Source organism: Mesoplodon mirus, assembly GCF_964341445.2.
Source record: "Mesoplodon mirus genome assembly, chromosome: 13".
Classification (NCBI taxonomy): domain Eukaryota; kingdom Metazoa; phylum Chordata; class Mammalia; order Artiodactyla; family Ziphiidae; genus Mesoplodon; species Mesoplodon mirus.
In genome coordinates this window covers 5,988,850-6,005,631 of record NC_138989.1, presented here as the reverse complement: position 1 = coordinate 6,005,631, position 16,782 = coordinate 5,988,850, and the positions used below count along the sequence as shown (strand labels likewise).

Sequence of the window (16,782 nt, the reverse complement as noted above, 5' to 3'; positions counted from 1 at the left end):
GCCAGGGTCCCGCCCCCGACCCCGTATTCAGGGCTCTGGCTCCCAGTTCAAATCCCACCTTTGGCCGTATGACTTAACCAGCTGTGCCTCACTCAGTTTCCCCCCATCTGTAAAATGGGTACGAGAACAGTCGCTCCCTCCGAGGATTGTCCTGTGGGTGGAACATGGGAAGCCCCAAGAACAGCGCCTGGCGCTGAGCGGCTCGGGCACCTTCCCATTCCTGTGGTTTTTCTTCCCACCCTGGAAGACCAGGGCTGGGGTAGGGGGAGGGGCCACAGGGGACTCTGGGTCCTGCAACAGTATGCCCCCTCTCTGCTGAGCCCCCCTTCCCCAGCTTTCTCATCATCACTGGGCTGGGATAGGTGGGACTGTGAACAGTGTCCACACAGACGAAGTCATGTTACTCCCCTGTGCTCCCAGGATAAAACCGCACTCCTTACCTCGACCCCTGGGGCCCTGTGGAGCCAGGTCGGGCCGGGTCCCTGCCCACCTCTGTGACCTCCTCTCCTGCCTTCCGGGTCCCTGCCCACCTCTGTGACCTCCTCTCCTGCCTTCCCCTCTTCCCTTCGCTTGCTCCACACTCAGCCACAGGCCTCTTTGCTGTCTACTGAACATAAGCTCATGTGGCCACAGGACCTTTGAACTGGCTGTTCCCACTGCTGGCTTTTTCCCTCCACGTCTCACACTAAGTGTTCCGATCATCCTTCAATGGCGCCTCCTCAGACAGGCCTCCCCGACTGCCCCTCCCACTCCCCCCACCCCCAATCCCTCCATCACCCACTTATCACACGAGCATTCCCTTTATTCCATTACTGTTCCAGTTCCGTACTGGTCGCTCTCACTAAAATGTAAGCTCCTTGGAGCCAGGACCTCATGTGTCCTGTTCCCGGCACCCCTTGAGCCCAGAATGGCGCCTGGCACACACTGGGGCCCAGTTAATCATTTATGGACTAAAGAAGTAAAGGAGAAATTGCTGTTACATTCTTTCAAAGTTGCAGGGGCTCAGCAGAAGAAGCCGCATTCCAGCCTCCTCCTGGAGTGACCTTTGCGGGGAGCCTGAAGCAGTTCCAAAGTGCCAGGCTGGCTCGTAACTCCATTATCCTGACAAGAAGCCCATAAGCCAGGATACCCACACCCATCTTATACGTGAAAACGCTGAGGCCCAGAGAAGGGACTTTCTGAAGGCCCAGCCCTTCCAGAAAGTGCCCAGGCACCTTCTCTGGGAAGTGGAACAGGCAGGGGCAGGCAAGCTCAAGGCTCTGCAATCGAAGCCAGTATCTCTGGCTGTGGGCCAAGAAAACTCCCAGGTGGAGCTGCCTGGCAGAGAGTGAGGGAGAGGAAAAGCAGGATATGATCTTCCCTCCCCAAGTCGTCCGGGCACGGGCCAGAACGAGATGCATCTTGTGTCTGTCCAGGGACGCCCAGTTCACTGCGCCGGGACTGCCAGGCGGGAGGGAGGGAGGGCCGTGGGCAGGAGGCCAGGACCGGGGGTCGCCTGGGGGCCCACCCATCCCGCTGGCCCTCCCGGGAGGCGCTGGCTGCCAGGGCGCGCTCTGACGCATCTCGCCTGCGTCCTCCGGTGCCTGCCCGGCCCTGTGTGGCTGTGGCCGGGGAGGGAAGAGGTCAGGAGGCTGGCCTGAGTCCAGCCTCACCCTGGGGCCAGGGGACTGGCCTCGGTCACAGAGGGCGTGACAAACCAGGTGTCCTGACTCCCAGCCCAGGGCCCCTGCTCCCGAGGGATCGAATGCTGGCCGCTCAGGCAGGAAGAGCGGATGGAAGCCAGACCCAGCTCGGGGAGGGAAGGACACGTCCCTGGGCGGGGCTGGGGTGGGGAGCAGCTGAAAGTAGGCTGCGGGGCTTCAGGCCTGGCCCAAGAGGTGCGGGCGGGCTGTCGGGATCCAGGCCAACCCGCCGAGCTGTCCAGCCCGTCAGGCCATGTGCACCCAAAACACAGACTCCGGGAGGCCGCTTATCAGCGTGGCTGTCCCATGAGCTCAGCACTCTTCCCACTAAGAGCAGAAACATGTGTTTCCATGACTCTGTCCCCGCGGCCAGCAGGAGAGGGTGGGGAGCCGCCCGCCCTGACCCCATTACCCAGGCGCAAAGAGTAAGCCGAGTGGCCAGACCCTGGCCCAGGGCCCTCCCGGGCAGACCGAGCCGCCATGAGCACTGTTTTCCAAGCTGCGCCCTCTGGGCAGGAAGCTCAGGGTCTCTGTGCCCTCAGAAACCTGTTGGCCAGGCCTTTGCTTATCAAAGGGCCACACAAGCGGGGTGAGGGTCCCCCCCGGACGCAGGAGGCAGAGGACGACGTGGCTCACCGGCTTTTGTGGACCATGTGGGGACCCAGACCAAGTCCTAGTTTCATACGAAACGTTCTAGAAGGTGCCGTTTTCGCATGCCCCGAGGTGGATCGTGGGGCAGAGGAAACGGCTCCTGGGGAACAGGTCGGGTTTGAAAGTCAGATTTTCCTCCCTCTCGTGCTGCCCAGAACTTTTCCGAGAGACGTGAGGGGAGAGAAAACAGACTGCACTGTTTTCAGTCAAAATAAAACTGGCCAGCCTGCCTCACCGAATTCTTCAAGCCACCCCGACGTGAGCGGGAGCCGATCTCCGCAGCTCTGCCCTCCGCTGCCCACGTTTGGCCCTAAGTGGGGTCTACGAGCTTGGCTTCTGGTCGGGGGTCTCGGGGACCCTCCGCGGGCAGAAGAGGAACCAGCAAGGATCCCGGAATCCGCCACTTTCCCCCGTGTCCACCGCCACCAGCCTCACCGGCCCCTGGGACACGGCCGCTGCCGCCTTCCAACCTGTATGTATCCCTGTGCCCCTGTGGCCCCCGTTAACCCCCCGACCCCTCCCAACACACTGCTGCAGGTTTCAGAGCCTGAAACATACCCCAGCTCTCTCGGGCTCTCTCCCTCTGAGGACAAAATGCAGCCGCCCACCCAGCCAGAGGGGTCGCACGAGGCGGGCTGGTCTGCTGACCCTGCCTCTTCCCAAGCTGCCCCCCCGACCCCGCTCCACCACTCAGGGCCTGCATCACGCAGGCTCAGTCCCACCCCGGGGCTTTGGCACTTGCTGTTCCCACTGTGTTGAGGGGAGAATTGCGTCCCGCAAAATATGTTCAAGTCCAAACAGCCAAGTACCTGTGAACGTGAACTTCTTTGGAAACAGGCTCTTTGCAGATGTGACCAAGTTAAGATGAGGTCCTTAGGGCGGACCCTCACCCAGTGGACTGGTGTCCTTAGAGCAAAAGGGAAATTAGGGGACACACACACACAGGGAGGGTGTCACGGGACCACGGAGCGACGCGTCTACGAGGCAAGGACTGCCGGCACCACCGAGGCTGGAAGGAGCCGTCACGAGGCGTGGCCCTGCCGATGCCCTGACTTGGGGGTGGTCCTCTGTGGCGGCGGCTCTGGATGCTAATCCACGCCGCCCAGCACGCTGTCCCTGGCCCTCCCTGTGGCTCCTCCTTCCCCGTCCGGGCTCAGCTCAGAGGCCACCGCTGAGGGGGGCCGAGCCCCCGACGCCGCCCTCTCCCACCACGGAGCTCCTGCGTCCGGCCCGCTCGTGGCGGCCTCCCCTCCCTCCGAGGGCAGGCGTGGAAGTGGCCTCGTGCGCTGCCGTCTCGGTCGGTCAGCGTCTACGGAGGCCGCCGCCGCCGCCGCCGCCGCCGCCCGCTCACCTGTTCTTGTCGCCGCCCTCGGGCTCATCGACCTCGTCCGCACTGCAGGTGGCGCTGGAGTCGCTGTCCTGGGGGGCGCCCGAGCCCTTGGCCGCGGGGCCTTTGCTCCCAGAGCCGCCGCCCTCCTTCTTCTCCACCTTGGGCGCCCCCTCGGGTGTGGCCTCGGCTGCGGCCTCCGCGCCCCCCTTGACCTTGTCGGGCCCCTCCTCGGCGGCCTCCTCCTTGCACTCGCTCTTGACGGGCTCCGAGGGGGGCGCCTCGCCGGGCTCCTCGGCCTTGCCCACGTCGGCTGCCGGCTCTTGGGCCGCAGGGGGCTTCTGCTCCTCCCCCTCTTCGGCCGAGGGGGCGGCTGCAGCCTCTTCCTCCTTCTCCTCCTTGGGGACCACAGCAGGGGCCGCGGCAGGCGAGGCGGGTGCCGGTGGGGACGTGGGTGGGCAGGCGGCTTCGGGGGCCGGGGCGGGCTCGCTGGGGGCCGGGGCATCCTCAGGAGGCGGGCTGGGGGGCTCAGGAGGTGGCGCATCGGCGCCCGGGGTGGGCGGGGGCTTGGTCCCGCTCTGCGCGGTGTCCTTGGCGGCCTCGGTGCGGGGCGACGGGATGCTCTCGGTGTCGGAGCTGTTGTTGACAGTGGCTGTGCGGGGACAGTGAAGATGGAGTGAGCGGTGCCGGGGGCTCAGGGTGGAGGCAGGCCTGGCCCTCCCCACGGCCCCCGACAGCCCCGACGGCACGCCCTGGCTCCAGGCAGGAGCTCAGGGCGCTGTGACCCCCATCGCTTGACACCACGTAGCCCTAAGGCTCCTACACGCCTGGGCAGCGCCCCCGCCGGCCCCTCCCAGTGCCCTGTCCTCCTCTGGCCGCCCTCTCCACCTGCTGACCCTGGAGCCCAGCAACCTGTTAACTTCCAACCCCCCGGGTGGGTGGCCAGCACCCCACAGAGTCAGGGTGGGGGCGGCCAGGGCTGCAGGCCTTTGTTTTGGGGTCTCCTTGTTCTCATCTGGGCTGCAAACCCTGGCTCTGCCCCGGCTGGTGGCCTGGCCGTGGTAACACCGGTGGCCTCCCAGCCTTGCTTTCCCCATCTGTAGGGTGGGGAGAACAGTTCCCACCCCACAGGGGCTGTGACAGCTCAGGGTGACACCTGGTAACGGTTTGCTGTTGTATTATCACTGCTGTCATCACAACACGGTGACATAAAATGGGGCCAGTGAGCTCGAAGGAGCCCATGGGGAAAGGGTCCACACCGACTGCATCCCCCAGCCATTCCCACAGGGCTGGTACACAGCAGGGGCACAATAAGTATCGATCGGATGACTGAACGTGTGTACAGATAAAGGGGGAGGGGACCTTAGCTCCAGACAGGCCTGACTCTCTGGGCTTAACAACCGCTCCTGTCACTTCTTGGGTTTCAATTTTCCCCATTTTCTACAAAACGGGGACATCTGAAACCCCCCACCCTCCACACTTCCTGTTGGGGAAATCAAACTGGGTAAGCGTCGCAGGTGAACACACTAATGAAAAATCAACCAAGCAGTCAAGCCGAGCACACTAATCTGCAGGAGTGAGCCCGGGAACAGCATGGGGAACAGACACTGCGCTGAGGAGCGGGGACAGAGGTGGCGGCAGGGTGGTGCTCACAGGCAGAGGCGTGCTCACAGAGGTGGGGCCCCTCATAGAGAAAAGGCCCCCTTGGGAAGCCCCCCGCCCTGGTCAGGCCCTACCCCCGCCCCCGCCGGCCAGCTGGCCACATTCGTACCTGGGCCACTGCATTCCCCTCTGGGTACCTCGTTCCCAGAGGCGTGTAAGGCTGGAAGGAAGTGAGAGAAGGGTTAGCAGCGAGGTGGCATGAGCGGCAGGTGGGGTGGGAGGAGGCTCTGTGGCCAGGCAGGGCTGGGAAAGGGGCCCAGGGCCCAGCAGACAGCAGGAGGACCTACAGCCCTGTCCCAAGAGCCCTCACCGCTGAACACTCCTGGGTGCCCTTGGACAAGTCACTGGCTCCAGGGTCCTGGGGTGGGAGGTGCTGGCCTCAGAGGTGGGCAGGGCTGGGGGAGAGGCCTTCGGGGCTGCCCGGCCCTGTCTCACCCCTCAGACGCAGAGCCGGGTCAGCAGGGGTTGCTGGTGCCCTGCGCAAACGCTTCCTTCAGCTTTCACTGCCTCCAGACCCCTGGCCTCTCCCACTTTAAGGCCCAGAGCAAAGGCCATCCCTTCCAGAAATAATAATCCCAACAAGAGCAACACAGGGCTCACTCGGTGGGTGCTGGGCTCCGGGCAAAGCTCTTCACACACACGACTCATCTCACCCTCAATAACCTCTAAGTTGGAGATGATCACCATTCTCCTTTTCAGATGAGAAAACAGAGAGGTTGAGTCACTTGCCCCAGGCCACACTGCGTGGAGGCGGGAGGCGGCTGACCCCAACATCCTGTGTCCCTGACCACTGGTTCCTGCCCCTGCCTTCTGACTCCGGCAATGTCACTCCCTCCTTTCACGTCATCAGACCACAGGATGGAGGGGGCCAGCGCTGAGGTCCCCTGGACAAATGGTTTCGCCCCAGAGTCTATGTGTTCATCTACAAAATGGGCGGTTCACGCCTGGCTCTCTCCCTTACCCAGAGGCTTCTCTCCATCGGGGGTTCTCAGACCTGAGTGAGCCTGAGGGCCGTGAAGACTCACATGGCTGGGCCCACGCCCAAAACGTTTCTCACTCAGTAGGTCCAGTTGGGGCCCGAGAATCAGCACTCCTGATAAGTTTGAATCCTGGTCCCCAAACAGGCCAACTGGTTACCTTGGGTAACCTCTCTGTGCCTCAGTGTCCTCATCTGTAAAATGGGGTGATGACAGCACCCACTGGGCTGTTGTGACAATTAAAGGGAATAACTCAAGGCTGTTGCTCTTATGACCACGATCTTTACTAGAGACACTACGGGGCCAAATGGATCACTCCTCCCTCCCCTGGATTCACCTTCAGCCTGGCTATGACAAGGCACTTGCTGCCTGCCCCGTGGAGGGAGGGGTCTGCAGTGCAGTTGGGGCTGGTGGGGTATTCCAGAAGGTTCCACTGTGGTGACCTCAGGCCCTAACCCAGAACCTACCTCACTTCCCCTATCCTGGTCACAGGGACAGAGTTACGCAGCGAATGCCGGCTGGACTGGCAGATTCCAAGTCCACCAGCTACATGACACCCCATGAGAGTGATTCTCCTCTTCCTGGGCCTTGGTTTCCTCATCTGTAAGATGGGAACATCACCCTGTGCCTCTGGGCAGGATCTTCTAAACTGCCTCCCTGATGTGCACAGAGCCATCAGGTGGTCACAGAAGCCTTGGATTCAGCCAGACCAGCACCCCCGCCCCCACTGCCCAGCAGAGAATGCCTCTCCCCCCATCCTTGATAGGTTGTGTGAACCCTACAAGTGACAGGGAGCTCACCACCGCACAGTTCTCTTACTGGGCAGCGCCTGTTCTGCTTTTAATGCTGAGCCACAGACTGGCTTCCTTTAACTTTCCCACCAAGCCTGCATCCTGCCTGGATGGATATTTAAAGAGGGGATTGGGTTTCTGCTCCCTAGGCTCCCTTTTCCTGGCTACAGACCCAAGATCCAGAATGCAAAGACCAGAGGGATCTGGAACCTTCCATCAGACACGGGTCAGGCCTCTGGTCAACTTGGGCTAGAAAGACCCAAGGCTGTCAAGGAGGCCAGACTCACCTCCCCAGGTCCATCCCCAATGCAAGACAGTAATAACCCAATGGCTTGAGTCCCCATTTTCAACCAGGAAGTAGGATTCAGGCTGGTAAATACACTGTGGGCTGGTATAGCCTGAGTTTATTTGCACGTCTTGCTCACGGAGCCAGGGAGTGATTCACACTTTCTTCACACGTTGGCAGAAGTTTGGGAGTTTAAATGCAGAGACAGGCAGATAGGAGGGACAGGAAGGAACTCTGGCAGGGACAGGAGGAGAAAAGGTTCCCTTCACCAAGAACGTGAGGCCCCGCTGGGGAGCTCTGGCCAGGGAGATGGCGGAAGGAGAGGCAGAGACATTCAGCTACGCAGGGGTTGGGGTCTTCAGGGGTGTCATGCCTTGAGGGCTGGTGTAGACCAAGGAAAAGGGAGAGGGGCAGGGGCCAAAGGCAGACTGATCAGTGACCAGGGGTGCAAGCCTGGTGTCGGGCAGCCTGGTGTAACTCCCGAGTCTACAAACACTGATTACACAGTGGAGCCGCAGGTTACGTGGGGACCAGGCTCTCAAGTTAGGTGACCATCTCGTGCAGTTAGAAACCCTCCTTCTGAGAAGTGGGCCAAACTGCCTGTGCAATTTAAAAGACTGATTCTCGCTCTCTCTTTAGCAGCCCTCAGCTGGTGGGAGAATTCATCTAAGATCAGGGCAGACGATGCATCTGTGTGATACCTGGGGTGCCTGGTGTAACTGCCCTGAGCCTCAGTGCCCCCTGATAGAAAGCCGGGGGCTATGCAGTTTATCATCCAAATCGAGACACTTGGGAGTAAAATGAAGCATAATTATATAACTTTTGAATACTTATCGACCAACGGTATTGGTTGTACTTATATTAGTCAACTTGTAAAATAATAGTTCAGGTCAAAAAACTATTTTCAGGGACTTCCCCGGCCATCCAGTGGTTAAGACTCTGCACTTCTACTGCAGTGGGCGTGGGTTCGATTCCTGGTCGGGGAACTAAGATCCTGCACGCAGCACAGTGTGGTTAAAAAAAAAACCAAAAAACTATTTTCAAAAATAAACTTTTTTTTTCTAAAATGTGACACCAGATGTGCTGGCAAGGTAACAGGCGTCACCAGAGCTGGATGCGACCTGGACGTGTAAGGTCACCAAGCACAAGACTGAACTCACAGGGGTCAGGAGGACTGAATGGACAAGTGTCCTGTGGGCGCAGAGATGCCGATTACCATCATTATTGTCGCCACTGTCACCATCATTATCAACATCATTTTCACCATCATCATCACCATCACCACCACCATCACCATCATCACCATCACCATCATCATCTCCATCATCATCACCATCACCATCATCACCATCACCATCACCACCATCATCATCACCATCATCATCATCATCATCACCATCATCATCACCATCATCACCATCATCATCATCACTATCACTGTCACAATCATCACCATCACCACCATCATCACCATCACCACCATCATCATCACCACCATCACCATCACCATCACCACCATCATCATCACCATCATCATCACCATCATCATCATCATCACCATCACCACCATCATCATCACCATCATCACCATCATCACCATCATCACCATCATCACCACCATCACCACCATCATCACCATCATCACCATCACCATCATCACCACCATCATCATCACCACCACCATCATCATCACCATCACCACCATCACCATGATCATCACCATCATCATCATCACCATCATCATCATCACCATCACCATCACCACCATCATCACCATCACCATCATCATCACCATCATCATCACCACCATCATCACCACCACCATCATCATCACCATCACCACCATCACCATGATCATCACCATCATCATCATCACCATCATCATCATCACCATCACCATCACCACCATCATCACCATCACCATCATCATCACCATCATCACCACCACCATCATCACCATCACCATCACCACCATCATCACCACCATCATCACCACCACCACCATCATCATCACCATCATCACATCACCATCACCATCACCACCATCATCATCACCACCACCATCATCACCATCACCATCACCACCATCATCATCACCACCATCATCACCACCATCATCATCACCATCACCATCACCACCATTATCATCACCATCACCATCATCATCACCATCACCATCATCACCATCACCATCACATCACCATCACCATCATCATCACCATCACCATCATCATCACCATCATCACCATCACCACCATCACCATCACCATCATCATCACCATCACCACCATCATCACCACCATCATCATCATCACCACCACCATCACCATCACCATCACCATCATGCCCTCCTCTTGGGGCAGTCCAGGCTCCTTCTCGGTAGGACCCAGGCATTTCTGGGAGAGGTCAGCTCCCACTGCCCACCCTCACCTTCTGCCTCCTCCGCCATCTCCTCTTCGTTCCCGCTCACGCCTGACGCCTCCATCTCCTCATCCTCCACCACGGGTGGGAAGGCAGCCTCCTCACTGGCAGCAGCCGGCGCTTTCTTCTTCTTCCTCCGTGCGTTCCTCTCCTTCTCCTAGGGCACAGGGATAGCAGTGGGTGAGGGCCAGGGCAAGGGCCTGGGCTGTCAGCCCGGGGACTCCCGGTGCCGGAGGCCTGCCACAGCTGCAAGGGACAGTGATCCCAGCCACGTGGTCTTGAGTTGGTTTGAATCATACCAAACCCTTCCCCCCTTGTGCCCAACTGCACGGCCAGACATGCCAGTGGTTATTTTTATCCAGAGCTTCATTCTTCCACCATGCCCCAGATACACCTGGGGCGCAACCTGGCCTATAGGTTGCCCAGACATCCTTCCGGAACAGATGAGGAAGGACTGCCTCTGCCTGGAGGCTCCCCATGATTGCTCCAGCCCTGCCAGCTGTCCTAGCCAGAGCAGTGACCACAGCCTCTGGAGGACACACTGCCAGGCACGGTCAGTACACTGGAGAGAATGAATGAATGAAGCTTTTCCTTGCAGCCTCATCTGTCCCCAGCTGAGCCCCGGGGGACAGGCTAGCTTGGGCAGCACGTCATTTCACCCTACCAGTCTTTACAGGGCACCTCTTGTGTGCCAGGTACTGCCCCAGGGGCTGAGAATACACGACGAATGAGGTAGACAGGGTCCCTGCCCCACAGGCCACCTAGTCGGGGAGATGAGCAATCAACACATCAATTAAAAAGACGACTCAGAGGTGGGGGCATGGCTGCTGAGGGGGAGAGACAGGGTGGGGTGAGAGTGCAAGGGCGGGGCAAGGAAAAGGCTTCTCCAAGGAGATGACATCTGAGCTGAGGTTTGAGTCGAGAGAAGAAGCTGGCCAGGCAAGGCTCTGGATGAGTGGTCCAGATGGAAGGAACTGCAAGTACAGAGGCCCAGAGGTGGCACCAGCTGGGTGGTTCAAGGAACAGAAAGAAGGCCTCCACTGAGCAGCCCCGCACTTCCCTCCACGCCTCCCCCAGTCCCCAGAGGCCCTGCTCCCCACGCAGGGGGCCAGGCGCCCACCCCCAGCTCATCAGCACTCCTCCTTGACAGCTCCCGTGTTTGCACCGCACTGGGCCGGGTGTTCCAGAAGGGTGTCTCTTTACCCCCATGCTGAGCCAGCCAGAGAGTGTTGATTGGCTTACTGAGTGGCTGCATGGGCAGCGTCCAGGGCTTCAACACACGGTCGGCAGAGCCGGGGTATATGTGGAGGCAGAGTGTGCTGGGGGTCCGAGGTGACCAGGGGCTCCCAGGGGAGTGGACTGGTCCCTAAGAGGAGACCCACCCCAGTACAGCTGGTGTGACGGGAGGGGTCGCAGCCTGAGCCCTTTGGGGTCCCTGAGGAAGGAGATGGAACCTAAACACTCCCAGACATGCCAGCAGCTCCCAGAGAAGCCCCTCACGCTGGGCTGACTCGGTTCCTCCCAGAGTTCACGTCCACCCGAACCTCAGGATGTGACCTTTCATAGAAATGAGCTCCTTGTAGATGTAATTAAGATGAGTTCATATCAGATGAGGGTGGACCCTAAATCCAAAATGACTGGTGTCCTTAGAAGAAGAGGGAAATCTGGACACAGAGGCACCCAGGGGAGGGATGCATCCCCAAGCCAAGGAACGTCAAGGATTGCAGGCCACCCCCAGGAGCTGGGAGCGCAGGGCAGGAGCCTCCCCTGGAGCCTTCGGAAGGAGCGTAGCCCTTCCGAAACCTTGATTTCAGACTTTTAGCCTCCAGGATTGCAAGAGGATAGGTTTCTGTACCAGCCTGTGGTGCCTTGTTACAGGAAACAGGAAACTAACGCACCTCCCCTCCGCCAATCCCCCGGCCCCCAGGAGAAAGCCACCATCACCGTACGTGAGTGAAAACACAGCACAGCCCACTCTCGGGCAGATGCTCCATCACCTCCAGGCGCCAGCCGGCCCTGCCCAGCCTGGCCCCTCAGCACGCAGGGCTGGGAGCAAGCCTCAGGGGTCCCCAAGCCCCAGCCCCTGCCTGGGAGTGGGATCACTTCCTGTCCTGCCTTCTTCCTGAGCAAACGGGGGACCTTGGAGTGCAGCCGCTCAGAATTCGGGGAGGAAGAGGGAAATGTCTGTCTGCCCGTTAGTCACGGTTTCCGTCACCAGCACTCGGCCAGGGCCACGGCCCCACCCTGCCGCATGTCCACGGGACCACTGTGGGAACGCCCAGCTCCACCACCCGCCTGCCTCTGGGGGCTGGCGCACCCCGGTCCCGGACCCCGAGCTTCTCCCAGAGGGCCCCCGGCTGGAGCTCGCGGGGGCGTGAGAAAGGTGTGTGGCCTGTGGGTTTGTGGGTGCAGCTGAGGGGTCCCTCTTCTTCCCCGATCTATTTTTAGCAGACAAGGACTCACTTGAGTGCTGGAGCTGGGTGAGGCAGGCGACTGGCTGCCCAGGGGGGTGGGGGGCATGCTCGGAGCCTCGCAGGGAACGGGGGCTCCTATGGGCCTGGCTGGGATGCACGTCCTGCTGGGAACCTGAGGTCTCTCCGAGCCAGCAGCCCAGGCCACCTCAGGCCACGTGGGGTGAGTATGATGTCAACACCAGAATCCCCCCAAGCTCTGGGTTTCAGAGGCTGGGACTTAGTGTCCCAGGAATCATACCAAACCCTTCCACACGTGGCTCTGAACCTCAAGACTGGGACATGTGTATGGAACAGGAGACGCTGGCGATAGTAGTATTGGTAATTACAGCTGATGTCTGTTAAGCACCTACTATGTGCCAAGCATTCTTTACTTATTAATTCACTGGATCTGCACATCTCCTCTGCGAATCAGAGCATGCCACTCCCTACCTCGAACTCTCCAGACGCTCCCAGAACCTCTTGATATAAAACCCAAGTCTTCCCCGCTCCATACAGTCCAGTGTGATCTAGATCTGGACCCCGCCCAGCTCTCTGACTTGCTCACCCTCCTTGGTCTGTTACAAACACACTGCCCTTCTTGTGCAAATGGGCTTACAATGCCCCGGCCACAGGGCCTTTGCACTCGTCATTTCTCTGGCTGGACAGCCTTCTCCCAGACACCCACATGACTCATGTACCCACCTCCATCGGGGCTTTGCTCATACATCACCTCCTCAGTGAGGTCCTCCCTGATTACCCTTCAAAATCAGCTAATCTCGTTCTCCATCAATCACTTTCTACTACTATCCCTCATCTATCTTCAGACCACAATCTGAAATTATCTGTGAGTTAATTTGTCTCTAGAACTAGAATTAACTCAAGGGCAGGCATCTTTGTCTGTTCTCAGCTGTATTCCCAGCACACCAGGAACAGTGCCTGGCACAGAAGAGACACTCTGTAACTACTAATTTAGATGCATGAACCTGATAGACAAAGATGCTGGCCCAGAGAGGCAAAGACACTTGGCCAAGATCACACAGCTCATGGGTCAAGAAACCCACACTTCAATGCAGGTCAGGTTCAAGTACCTCCCTGTCTGACCACCTCTCTCTGCAGGTCTGTGCAGCCTCAGATGGAAGAGGCGACAGAGGAAAACAAGGCAAGGTGGGGCCTGGGCTGAGATGGACAGAGACAGAGAAACACGGAAGCTGAGCCCGAGAGCCTGGATTCACAGATGGGAGAAAAGGGTAACCTTCGGTCATTAGGAGGGGGAGGGAAAACCTTGGAGAAGCCACTGGTGCCAAACGTTACATAACGCTGGGACACGCTCCGCCTGCCCACCCGATCCTGCTTCCTGCTGACGTCGCCCATAGCCACGCTCGGGCCAGGCCTGGTGCAAGGCAGGAGGGGACACCCGCTGACCCTCTGCTTCCCCCACTGCTTCCTCCACTGGCCGAGGGTGACGTGTCTTCCTGAGCTCCAGACGGGGCCCGGCCAGCAGGAATCACCAGGACCTGTCTCCCTCCTGGGGTCTGGAGGGTGTGGGACAGCATCTTGTGAGGACTGCTTGCATTCTCCAGTGACAGGGAACTCAGCCAGGCACCATGGGTGGCCACTGTAAGGACGGATGGACCCAGGCTGCTGGGCCCCCCATCCCTCACTGAGCTTTCTCCGCAGCCTTCAACCTAAGTCCACTCCTTCGCTGTCAGCAGGGAACGAGAACCCGTCCCACTCTCCCCAACAGCCCTTTCTCGTCCACAAGTGACAAGCAAGGCTCCCCTGTTTGTTGGCCTCAGAACACGGCCCATCGGCCCCCACCTTCTGGTCCCCTGCTTCCCAGCAGGACCAGCCTCTGCTGAGTTCTGTGGGAGCCACGTCCAGTAATACAGGTAATGGGTCCAGGAAGGGAAGCCAGGGGCTCCCACAGACTTGGGTTCAAACTCCCTCTGTGGTGTCTCCCTCCTGTCCTCAGCATCTTCACCTGAGGACGGGGTCAATGGGGCGACCTCAGGGGTCTGGGGGAGGGGCCCAACCTGGGCCTCAGGGTCCCCCTGCTGTTCACGCCTCCTCCTCGGCCCACCAGCGATGCTGCCAGCCACCAGCATGTTCAGAGTCTGGGGACAAGGAGGGCGACCGTCTCTATCAGCTTTGGCTACATTTCACTCAGACCACACAATCTAACCCGAGCCCGGCCCCCGCTGGGTTGCCCCTCAGCTCACAAACCTTCAGTGGCTCCCACCGTCCATTAAAGAAAGACCCAGCTCCTCTGCCCAGCAGGAAACCCCACCCACACGTATACCCAGGGCACCTGCCATTGCTTCCCTGGCATACAGTAGGCGCTCAATAAAGGCTTGCTGAGTGTGTGATGAGATGATGCCCAACACTTATTGAGCACAGATCGAGGGCCAGGGCTGGCCCTTTACAAATACGAAAGCCTCTGCTGCCCACAGCAACCCTACGAGTGGGTCTGGGTCTTACCTCCTTTTACAGAGGAGGCAGCTGAGGCTGAGTGCTGAGGCCACGAACCTGCGGGCAACAGCCAGGAGGCGACAGAGCTGGGGTGTGAACCCTCCAGCCCACAGCCCTACTCCACACCATCCTGCTCGGCTGCCTCTTTGAGTGAGTGAGTGAATGCATCAATCAATCGACGAATCAATTGCTCAGGCAATCCAGGAGCAGACATACTCCACACCCAGTTAACAACCGAGGGAGGCACGGCACCCCAGCTGCCAGGCATCTGGCGGCCATGGGCACATGACTACTGATGCCACCGCCTCTGCTACCAATGATGCCACTACGGCTCTCTCTCTTAGTAGCGCTGGCGATGTGCCAGGCCCAGTTCTAAGCACTTCATACCCATTCCCTCGAATCATTCCCACAACAGCTCTTTGAGGTGGGAATTATCCCCATTTCAGAAGTGGGGAAACTGAGGCACAGAGAGGACAAGCCACTTGCCCAAGGTCACACAGCTAGGAAGTGGCAGAATCTGGATTTGAACCTGGGTGTCTTGGGCCCACAGTCCCCACCCTGGCTGTTCCTGCACACGTTATTCAGGAGAGCACCTTGAAGGCCCCTGAGGAGAAAATGGGGTCCGTGGCTTTAAAATAAAAGAATAATGACACTGATACTACGACCAGTAGTTAGAGCAGCTGACCCCCATGCAGCGCCCCCCTCTGGCAGGCACTCAGTCCTTTACAAGTGGTAACTCATTCGCTCTTCACCTGAGCTCTCAGGGTAAAGCCTATCATTCTCCCACTTTACAGATGAGGAAACTGAGGCTCACGGGGTAAAGCCGCTGCCCGAGGTCACACAGGTGCCAAGTCATGAAGCTGGCGCTTGACTCCACTTTCGCCCTGCAGCCCAAGCTGCACCATCCACCTGGCTGGAATCTCTGTTTCCCCAACCCACCCTCTCAAGTTTTGGGGCCCCCAGGGGGCGCGGCAGGGCCGTGCCCCAAGGAAACCTGGAAAGTGAGGTGGGGGCCAGCAGGCTGTGAGAGGAGATACCTGTAACCCAACAGCCTGGGCGAAGCGGGCTGGTGTGTGGGCACCGGCTGGGCTGGGCTGGGCTGAGCAGGGAGTGGGGGGAGGGGAGAGGCGGGGAGGACAGGTCAGAGGGAGAGGGGACGAAGCAGGAAGACCCCTCTGTCCCTGGGGCGATGCTCAGGGCCACACTCCCAGCCCAGTTAATCCCGAGTTGGTGTGTAGAGGCCGACATCCTGCCCCCATCCAAGCACCACCATCACAGAGCTGGATCCTCTCTGAGCTACGGGACCTTAGCAAGTGTTACGGACAGGTGCTCCTTGGCCTCGGCCCTCACTGAGTCTTCCACCCTGCCCAAACCAGAGTCCTGAAAATCTAGAAAAAAGCAGAGCTCCCTGTGTTTCAGGGCGCCCTGCCTGAAGCCCCAGGCGCACCGGGAGCCGACCACACAGCAGGCGGGGATGGGGCAGGAGGCACAGCCTAACCAGACACGACGGGGAACGGGCACAGGCAGGGGCCTGACCCAGGGAAACCTGAGGGTGAGCCTCAGCGCTGACCACAGGGCCGTGGCACAGCGTCCCCCTCTGGCCTAGAATGCTTGGGGTGGGGGTGGGGAACTGGGGAGGGATGTCCTTAAATTCTGCACATGCTCAGGGAGCGTTCAAAGAGGGTGATCCTGTCCCTGGTCCGCCCGCCATGCTGTGTGACCTCAGCAGCCTGCTCGTCCTCTCTGGAGCAAGGCGGGCTCCATGGCGGAGCAACTCAGCCTCCCAGGCCAGGGTGCACATACTTTAAACCCAGCACAAGCAGCCCAGTCAGGGGGAACGGGGAGGGTGGAGAGCTGTGTGTGCGTCCCCCTCTTGTACCTTCGTATCTACAAGGAAATATGCAGCCCGCCGATTAAAAGCATGCATCCTCAGGTCATGTAATTGTGGGTTCAAACTCCAAGTCAGCTGTTTATGAGCCTGGCTAAGCCTCAGTTTCCCCAGGTCTGAAATGGTAACAATGCTTGGCATGTCACAGGTGTGCCCAAAAGGGGGAAGGGAGGGG

The 16,782-nt window shown here is 58.9% G+C and overlaps 1 protein-coding gene across 28 annotated transcripts in view; it reads right to left on the bottom strand.

Moving 5' to 3' along the window:
• NCOR2 (nuclear receptor corepressor 2) overlaps positions 1 to 16,782 on the bottom strand; it is a 224,761-nt gene that overhangs the window by 39,593 nt on the left and 168,386 nt on the right. For 25 of the 28 annotated variants that reach the window (XM_082641462.1, XM_082641487.1, XM_082641489.1 and 22 more), the window contains 3 exons: positions 9,807 to 9,954; positions 5,432 to 5,482; positions 3,685 to 4,312 (listed from right to left, as the gene is read on the bottom strand). In XM_082641462.1, coding sequence (XP_082497588.1) covers positions 3,685 to 4,312; positions 5,432 to 5,482; positions 9,807 to 9,954 — 827 coding nt within the window. The remainder of the gene's footprint in view (positions 1 to 3,684; positions 4,313 to 5,431; positions 5,483 to 9,806; positions 9,955 to 16,782) is intronic. The other 3 variants (XM_082641467.1, XM_082641468.1, XM_082641480.1) reach the window with 1 other exon arrangement.